Source organism: Bos taurus, chromosome 10 (assembly GCF_002263795.3).
Source record: "Bos taurus isolate L1 Dominette 01449 registration number 42190680 breed Hereford chromosome 10, ARS-UCD2.0, whole genome shotgun sequence".
Classification (NCBI taxonomy): domain Eukaryota; kingdom Metazoa; phylum Chordata; class Mammalia; order Artiodactyla; family Bovidae; genus Bos; species Bos taurus.
This window is the reverse complement of record NC_037337.1, coordinates 35,896,183-35,905,661: the sequence shown is the minus strand read 5'-3', so window position 1 is coordinate 35,905,661 and position 9,479 is coordinate 35,896,183. Positions and strand designations below refer to the sequence as shown.

General features: G+C 58.5%; 1 protein-coding gene across 1 annotated transcript; it reads left to right on the top strand.

The window, feature by feature from the left end:
- Nucleotides 1-3,329: 3,329 nt before the first annotated feature.
- ANKRD63 (ankyrin repeat domain 63) lies at nucleotides 3,330-9,122 on the top strand. The gene has a single exon (XM_005211624.4). The coding sequence runs from the start codon at nucleotides 4,957-4,959 to the stop codon at nucleotides 6,103-6,105; it is 1,149 nt and encodes a 382-aa protein (XP_005211681.1). The 5' UTR covers nucleotides 3,330-4,956; the 3' UTR covers nucleotides 6,106-9,122.
- Nucleotides 9,123-9,479: the final 357 nt, after the last annotated feature.

Genomic DNA, 9,479 nt, shown 5'->3' with positions numbered 1-9,479 from the left:
TTATATGCCTGTGGCAGTTAGGGTTGACCCCACCATGTACTGTAGGAGGCTTTGTGCTTGCATCTGCCAAGTTGCTCAGTTGTCTCCGGCTCTTTGCGACCCTATGGACTGTAGCTCGCCAGGCTCCTCTGTCCGTGGGGATTCATGGGGATTCTCCACGCAAGAATACTGGAGTGAGTTGCCATGCCCTTCTCCAGGGGATCTTCTACACCCAGGGATTGAACCTGAGTCTCTGCGGCTCCTGAGGCTCTTGTATTGCAGGCAGATTCTTTACTGCTGAGCCACTGGGGAAGCCTAACACCTATGGACACAGTCTCAAATCCCACATGAAGACAGGCCCTGGCTTGGGAAAGGAAGGGGGGGTGGTGTAGATTCTGGGAAGAGGTTGTTTTCTTATTAGAGAATTATAGCAAATGCCATTAGCTATGAGCACCTGTGCCTTTGGTAAATAAACAGGAGCCCCCTCCCCCCATCCCTCTGGGGGCCGATCTCTGGGATGCTAGCAGTCTCTCGTGGCGCGATGAGGCTGGGGCCCTGCTCATTCACAGAAGTAAGGCCTGTCATTGCTCAACCTGCATACACGCTGGAGGCAGCTAAGCCTGGGACATCTACATCCCAGGCCAGTGTCCCATCTTCAGCCCTCCAGCTGAGCACTCAGCTGCCCCCTCTCCTCCTCAACCCAGGGGTAGAACTTCACAGGGATGAGCATCCAGGCCTAAAGGAACTCACTGACCTAGCCAGAGCCAGCACTGGGCAGTTCCCAGCTTTGGTCAATGGCCGCTCACTGGAAGTAGACTTCCTGCTCTCTGCCTCTTAGTCACTTCAGGGCAGCATCCCTAGGCCTCCAGCCTGGGGCTAAGATGCCCAGGAATGGGGGAGAGGATGCAGTCCTACTTCCTGGAGAGGCTGGGGGCTTCCCAGAAAGATGGGGCAAATATCCACCTTCCTGCTTTCTGTCCTCTGGAAAAACGGCAGGGTGCCCCTGGGAACATGCCATAGTCCTTGGACCCTGGGGGTGCATTAATCTCTGGCCCCCAGGGATGTGCAGAGGAAGAACTGATGCTCTCTCTCAGGGATCTGGGCCAGGGAAGGGCACCTGAGTTCCACTCCTGTTGCAGATCTAGGGGGCTGGGGCCAGATGCCCCAGCAGCGACATGCCTCAGTTTCACCTTTTTCACAAAGAGAAAGGTCCCTACCCCCTTCCCAGTCCCACTGCTGACTCACTGCCAGAGTCCCCTGCTGACTCACCCCGTCCCCTACACCCCCCTCCCCCCAGCTCTTTGGATCTCCCAGCCACGTGCCACCAGGCCCAACCCTGCTGAGCTGGTGCAACGTGACTGGATGAGGGGGCTGGTGACACTTGAGGAAGAAAGAAGGGAGCCTGCGAGGGGGGCAGCTGCAGACAGAGTGACAGACTGCAGACCCCAGCCGCCTCTGGGAGGAAGCCCTTTGCCAGCCTGGGGCCTGCAGTGGGGGAGGCTCAGCAGGTGGGAGGGGAGGGGAGTGTGGCGTGCCTGCCTGCCCCCTGCCTGCCTCAGCTCCATCGCCTGTCAGCCTTCAGCTCCCTACGCGACAGCTTCTAATTCCGGCTGTTGGTACCTCTGTGCTCCAAAGCAAAGTCTCGGCTTTTTTTCATCGTTGCTATTTCTTTTCTGCTCAGAACATACTGAGCCCACAGGGAAGTCAGAGCAAAAAGGCTTTAGGGCATGAGATCTGGCATTGCCCTCGCCACCCCATCCCACCCCCCTCCACCCCATCCTACCCCACCTCTACACCATCCCACCACAGGCCTCGCTGGGCTGGTAGCACTGGCTGGAGCAACAGAACTGCTGCTCCTCCCTTAGCGTACACAGCACAGCACACCCTGACAGGCCAGAGAGAGGTCTTGCCTCAACTCCCCTTCTTCCTTCGAACTCTCTTCATCTACCACAGAGAAAAAGGACATAAATGAGGTTGGGTGGCCCAGGGAGGAGGGGCATGGCTTTTTGGGACCAGTGCCCCTTCTGTGTTCTGGCTGCTTCTCTCCTCCACCTGGGGGTGTCAGGGCCTGGCTTGTCAGGCCGGCCTGCCACACAGACTTCTGGGATACCCCCTCCCTTAGTCCTGGAAACAGAGAAAGAAGAGAAGACAGCAATTTCCTTCATGCTGGGGAAAAGGGAAATTGAGTCATGAAGAGAGGAATGCCTTTCTTCTAAAGCCTGAGAAAACAGGGAGATGATTCCTGCCTTCTTGCTAGGGTTAGAGAGTCTATTCCTACCCCAGGATGCCTCCTCCCCGCCCCGGTCTAGGGGTGGGATTGGACTTTCTGTCCTCTAACTGAGCAGCTCTTTCCTTGACACTCTAGCTTGCTGCTATTGCTTGCAGCAGGCAGGGCTGGTGTTATTGGCTTTCTTTTGCAGATGAGAGTATTCCGGCCTGGAGCCACACTGCTAGTGAATGCCTTCAAGCTGGTATTTAACTCTACTGTCAAATACTGTGCCCTTTCTGTGACACCTTGAGAGAAAATCGGCAGATCCCAGAGTAGGGGGGATAAAAAATGCAAAAAGTAAAAGGGGAGGCTTCATGGTGTGCACAGGCATACATCACATGCTCCCCCCAGGCAAGAGGGGAGTTGGGAGCCCCTGCTCCATGCTGCCGTCTATGGGGTCGCATAGAGTCGGACACGACTGAAGCAATTTAGCAGCAGCAGCAGCTCCATGACTGGTCCTTATGCCAGGTGGACATCTTGGACGCCTGGGAGCTGGAGAGAGGTGAGATGCTTAGGGTGCAGGGCCAGGCATCCACTTTGCTTCTCTGCCATCTGAGCCCACTGGCTTTTCCTAGAGACAAATCTCCCTGCCCATACCTTTCCCCAGGTAGATTCTGCTGCAAAGCTTCTGGTCACTGCTTTGCCCAGGCTGAGGACAGTGCAGTCCTCAGCCTGGACTTCATTCTGCCTTTATTTTCCTGTCTTTCATATAAAAGGACCCCGTAAAGCAGCCCTAAACATTGTCCCCTAAAGGTGTTTTTCCTGTCTCCATTCCCTGGCCTCAGCAACCCCATAGGGATGTCTACCTTGCTTCTTAGCAGCCAGATTCCATCTTGGAAGGCCTATCCTGGGAAGATCCTAGGGCCCGCCCCCCGCTCCACAATTCCCTTTTCTCCTTCAGGGACTGTCTCGGTTTTGTGTTTTACAGACCTATTCAGCCCCCAGGCCATAAACTCGGCTTTTTATGTCCTGGTCTTGTCTTCCATCTTGAGAAGGGAGGTCTCTTCCATCCTGGACCAAATTTCTGCCTCTGTATTTCCCACACCTGGGAACACACCATGCCTGGCTCACTAAAAGTCTCAGTGAATTCTGTAGTGGATTCCTGACTCACTTCTTACTTCACAAATATTCATTCCACCCTACACACCGCCACCCCCAGCAGCTCTTGGGCGCTCGGACTCCCCTCCGCCAAGGCCTGCACAACCCTCCCTCGCTGCCCAGGGTGGAGCAGCGGGCCAGAAGGAGAGAGGAAATGCTGTCTTCCTCTCAGAAGAGGTTGGCGAGTGGTAAAGGTCAGAGTCCTGTGGTCTGGGGGTGGTTTTGTGCTCAAGAGGGAGAAGGGGACCCTGGGGCGAGGCTTGCATGTCCCTTGCTCTTTCCGGGGTAGCGACGGGTCCTGAAGCAGCGGGGAGGCAGTGCCGAGGAGTTGCTAACGCGGCTGCCGCACTCTCGGATCTTAAGACGCCCGCTCCGGTCGCCGCGTCTCTGCTCCACCAGCGTCTCAGCCGCCGGGAGCTGGCGGGCGGGCGCTTTGTCGGGGTTGAAATGTCTGAGATTGGAGAGCGCACTCCCCCTCCCACCCCCGCGCCGAATGAGCGTGTGCGGGAGGAACGATTGTGCGTGCGCGCGTGATTCGCTACACTTCCAGTGGCCGTTCCCAGCCAGACCGAGCGGCCCCAGCCCCGCGCAGCGCAGGTACCCCCTCCCCGGATTTGGGGAGTGATTTACTCCCAGTCCGCCTTTCGCCGCCACCCCTAGCTCGCTTATGGTCGGGTTCTGCCCTCATGGGGTTCCATTTCCTTCCACCCACACCGCTGGGGGTAGCTCTCTTCTTCCCCGACGGGCTCGGGGTCCCGCCAGTTTCTAAGGAGCCCAGGGAACCAACTCCGGTGGGGGCGGAGGGTGGGGATTGGCCGGGTTGGGTGCACAGAGCCCTCGGCGAGCAGCCCCCGCCCCATCCCCGCTGCCGCAGTCCCAGGGAAGCGCGGAGGAGGAGCTGCTCCCCGACATCGTGGCCCACGAAGGGGTGGGAGGCGGTCAGAGGCGGTCTCCCCCGCCGGGTCCGTTTCGGCCCAGACAGCTCAGCCCGCTTCTAGGGCAGCCATTGTCATGGAGACCCCCGAGTCTATAAAACCAGGTATCCAGGCGGGTGGCAGCTCCCGCGCCACCGAGCCCCCCAAGTAAGGAGCAAGCGCCCTGGCGTGGCCCGGCCCCCGCGAGAGGGGAGGAGGCGGAGGAGCGGCGCCAGCAGATGAGGAGCGGCGCGCCCCGCCAGGGCTAGAGGCAGCCGCGCACGGCGGGCGCCACCGTCTCATCTGGGGAGCGGGGCTGCCCCGGGTGCGGGTGAGTGGCGCGGCTCCCAGCCACAAGGGACTGAGAGGCGCCGGACATCGGGAAAGCAGCGCGAGTCAGGAGGGGCCTGAGTTTCGGTTCCCGTCGTCTCGTGGCGGGCCAGGCGCGGAGCCCCGAGTAGCAAAGCAATCTACACCTTCAGGCGGGAAGCTCAAGAAAGGAGCAGAGAGACACCAGGGGTGCAGCCCAGGAGCGGCGGGGCAACTGGGGACCAAGCCGGAACCTCAGGACCCTCGGCTGCAGCCGCCCACGCAAGGAGGGGGCTATACCGGAGCACTCCCGAGCCCGGCGGGGCGCGGGAACAGGGGCGCCCCCGCGCGGAGCTGCCGGGCCGCCTGGGCGCGGCGGCCGAGGCCATGCTTAAGCCCAAGGACCTGTGCCCCCGAGCGGGTACGCGCACCTTCCTGGAGGCCATGCAAGCGGGCAAAGTGCACCTGGCTCGCTTTGTCCTGGATGCGCTGGATCGTAGCATCATCGACTGCCGGGCGGAGCAGGGCCGCACGCCGCTAATGGTGGCCGTGGGCTTACCAGACCCTGCGCTGCGCGCGCGCTTTGTGCGACTACTGCTGGAGCAGGGTGCGGCAGTGAACCTGCGGGACGAGCGCGGCCGCACAGCGCTCAGCTTGGCGTGCGAGCGCGGCCACCTGGACGCCGTGCAACTGCTGGTGCAGTTCAGCGGCGACCCCGAGGCGGCCGACTCAGCAGGCAACAGCCCGGTGATGTGGGCGGCCGCGTGCGGCCACGGGGCGGTGCTCGAGTTCCTGGTGCGCTCTTTCCGCCGCCTCGGCCTACGCCTCGACCGCACTAATCGGGCGGGCCTCACTGCCCTACAGCTGGCGGCCGCCCGCGGCCACGGGACCTGTGTGCAGGCCCTCACAGGGCCGTGGGGCCGCGCAGCCGCCGCCGCCGCGGCCCGGGGCTCCAACTCTGACAGCCCCCCTGGCCGTCCAGTCCCCGCGCCCAGCCCGGAGCGCCGACGACCCAGCCCCCGCCGCCTACCGCGGCCTCTCCTGGCGCGCTTTGCCCGAGCGGCGGGCGGTCATGGTCACGGCGGCGAGGCTGGCTCAGGGGGTAAGGGCTTCGGTCGGCACCGGCCACAGGGCTGCGAGCGGCCGGAGCTGGGCCGGAGCATGAGCCTGGCGCTGGGCGCCGTGACCGAGGAGGAGGCGGCGCGACTGCGAGCGGGAGCCCTGATGGCCCTACCGCATTCGCCCCAGTCCTCGGGGGCTGGGCGGTGGCGGTCGCAGGAGGTGCTGGAGGGAGCACCCCCAACCTTAGTGCAAGCCCCCATTGGTCTTAGCCCCCACCCCGAAGGCGATCCCGGCTCTGGCCGCTTGGGTTTGCGCCGACGCTCCACAGCTCCAGACATCCCCAGCCTGGTCGGGGAGGCATCTGGGCCCGAGAGCGGCCAGGAATTAGAGCCCAATGCTCTGCCACATTCGGTGCCCGGGCCTCAGCCTTGGCAGGGGGGCACGGAGGCCGTGGTGCTGCACGCTCAGCGGTAAATAGCCTCGAGGCTGAGTCCTGCTCTCCCCACCTTCCAATCTCTGCTCTACTGGGATTTCTTTTTCCCAGGCCCCTCACTTTCCTGGCAGTTTCTCACCCCCAGAGCCTAGAACTCGTCCCTACTGCTGAGATGAGACCTCACTCCCTCAGCCCTCTCTCTGAAAGGGACCCCTATCATTTCTTTTTTTGTGCTTGTTGATACTTCCTAAGTCTCACATTCTCTGAAGGCTTGCTGTTCCTGTTGTGAAAGCAAGGAGTAGAAGACTGGATCCATAGGCTACAACCTTCCAGCTGGACTTCCTTCCTTGCTAAGGTGCAGTCCGGCTCCCGCAGGGTTTCCTTCCCCTTGGAGGGTTTTCTCACACCCTCATCAGCCAGGCAGAGATGAGTTGACCTGCAGAACAAAGGCCTAGTCTCCCCTCTCCAGCTCCAATGATGCTGACAATAACGCCCCACACCACCTAAATCTCCCTTCCCCTTAAGCGCTGGAGTATTGGAGAAGGGGAGCCCTTCTGGACAGGAGGGAAGGAATCTGGAAGTTTAGTTTTTCTGGGGAGAAACTCCTGCCTCAAGACACTGAAAGCAGCTTTTGGGGGTGGGAGGAATGCCAGTTGTCCCTTGAACCAGGAGCTGAGTAATTCTAGCTCCCTCTGCCTGATCCAAAGATTCAACTTCATTGACAATGTGGGGTCTTCTGCCCCACCCCTCTCCCCTTGCCCAGCCCAGTTCTGGGCTCTTGAGTGATTTCCTCTCACTTTTCCTCTCACTTTAGGAGACCTGAAATGAAAAGAACACAGCCCTTCCCCCGTCCCCACCGCCTCCCAGCTCCCCCGTCCCGCACGTGGGTGCTCCGGCAGGGTGGAACGGTTGCGAAGGCTTTGCTTAATTGTATTTCTTCCAATCCTCAAAGAACTCATGTTTTGAGTCTTTGTATGTGAAGCAGAAAGCAGCGGGTCTGATCCGAGGCTTAAGAACCTGACAATGTCTCTTTAAATAGAAGCTCCGCGAGGGGGATAATTGACTGAAGTGTTTGCCACGGTAAACGGCTGCGGCGCGAGGGAGTCTGAAGCCCACACGAGCCTCAGGTCCGGGTTTAAATTATATCAAACTGGCGAGAGCTAGAAGGGGGCTGTTAAACGGTTCCTGCTTCTTGCTGGGCCGTTAATGGAGGGCAGGGCAGATGATGGATGCTAGAGGTCGAGACCAAGGACCCCTGCCTCTGCTCCAACGCGTGGGACGCAGGCTCGGCCCAGCTTCAATACTGGGCAGATTAGTGAGTCAGAGGCAACTGTGGAGAGGTGGTTAAAGGCCCTTTCCTGGCCTAGCCCTTGGTCCCCTCCTTCCTCGCCCCCGCCCTCTTCTTTGTGTCAGCCAAGCGGGAGGGGGCGGGAGGGGTCGGGAGGGTCCGGCGAATCGCGTGCCCTGCGGAAGCGCCAGCACACGCACCCGCGCGCCCAGCGGTCGTGGTAGCGGTGCGTGGGGGAGTTTTTTGTGAACCCCAGAGGTTGAGTTTGCAGCCCCTTCACCCGCCGGCAGTGGGGTCCTTTCAAGACGTCGATGTGTTCATCTTTGCAGAACAGAGGGGTTCTCGCCAGTAACTCTAAGGAAACTGCCCAGCGCGAGAATAACCTGTGACGAGAAATCGGGCCTGCGGTGAGGGGTGGGTTATCAGAGGCCGGCCTCGTGTAGGTGTCAGACGCTTGCGCAGGGCTTCCACCCCTCCAGGGTCTGCGAGGCCGCCAGGGCCCAGACTCTGGACTTGATCTCTGGTGCCCCCTGGTGGCAACACTGCGCTCTAGTTGCCCCTGGCTCGGAGTTCAGACTTCTGGTTTTGCTTGAAATCACCGCTGTGTACTTCTCCGTTCCTGTGCACTTACCCATGGAATCCTCTTCCTCTTGTAGTATGTTAAATCCGGATACTTGAAGTCATTTCACAGCAGTGAAGTGAGGGACAATGAACAAAAAACTCGCATGAGGAGTAGCAGGAGCCCAGACCCTTCACTTAGGACCCCAAGATCTTCCAAGGCTGCATGTGGAGAGCTCCTGCTGACTTCTGAGAGACTGGGAGCTTCCAACCAGTCCTTTGTGATTTCTGAACCGTGGGGCCTACTGATTCTGCACTGTTTTCTTCTGATGAGATTTGCTTTCGTTTCTGGGGTGTTTTGCCCTTTCCCCACTCTTCTCTCCCTAAATATCTGCCTCTCCTCAGTCCCACTGTCTGAGTGGCGGGTGAACTGAAAAGTTCTGAAAAAGCACCTGGAAAGCCAGAGGGAGAGGATCTGGGGTGGGATGCGGGTGGTAATTGGATGTGCCAAGTGCAAACTCCTTTTTTTCCTGATCCTTGCTTGCTCACTTATCCTTTTCCAACTGTGTTTAATTTTTATGACGTTTTTAATGGTGTAAGAATATAAGTATTTTGGCTTCTTCAAAATACCACATTGAAGACGTGGGTCTGGGTTGCATGTTGTGTTGAAGGTGCTGTCATGTTTTACGTGTCACTGACATGGGGATTTCTGGTTGAAGGTCACCTTAGGCCATCTTTATTGGGTAAACAACTTCAAGCGCTCCTCTCTGTGGAGTTGCCAAGGGTTTGATGGTTGAAAGTGCTGTTTCTAAAAAACCACAGCAGATCTTTCCTGTCTGAACTAAATTGTGTATTTTGACTGCCTTGCTGTTCTTGCAGACTTACCTGGCCCAGCTCTGTGCAAAACTTTGACATTTCACCACAATTCGCTCTCCTGAACTTCCTCTCATTGTCAGCCCCAGAACATTGAGGCTGGGGTCCTCTTGAGCTCACTCTGGTCTAGCAGAGACTTTTCGAAACATTTTGCTTTTCCAAATTCTTGTTGCTTTCATTGTTGTGAAGTCACCTGTGCCACTGGAGCTGATGTAAGCTCAGAACTGGTCTGTGTGTGAAGCTAATGACACAATGCACATGCTTTGGGAATGACACTGCAGTGGAAGGACTCTTAGAACTCAAAGGAAACAGTTAATAAATCCAGTGTTCTTCAGTTAAGAGGACTGGTGTCTTTTTGCCTTGCCAACCACTCCTGACTGTGGGCTCCCGTTGGGAGGGGGAAGGTCCCGCCTTCTCTCAGCCTCCTCTGCCCAGCCCACTGAGGCTGCCTCCTGGAGGTAAGAATCAGGTGCTGCTGAGCTGGTGGGACTGGGACCCTCAGACCAGGGCAGCTGTCTAGGTGGGGTTGCGGTAAGGAGCTGTGGGGAGAAAGTCTGTGGGACTTGCTCCTCCTAGGTAAGAGGTTTCAGTGACCCTTACAGAGAGAGGGTAGGATGAGACCTCAGGAAGGAAGTGCTGGAATCAGTGTCAGAGCTAGAAGTTTAAAGACCCAAGTTTCTTGATTTCCAGTTGTGC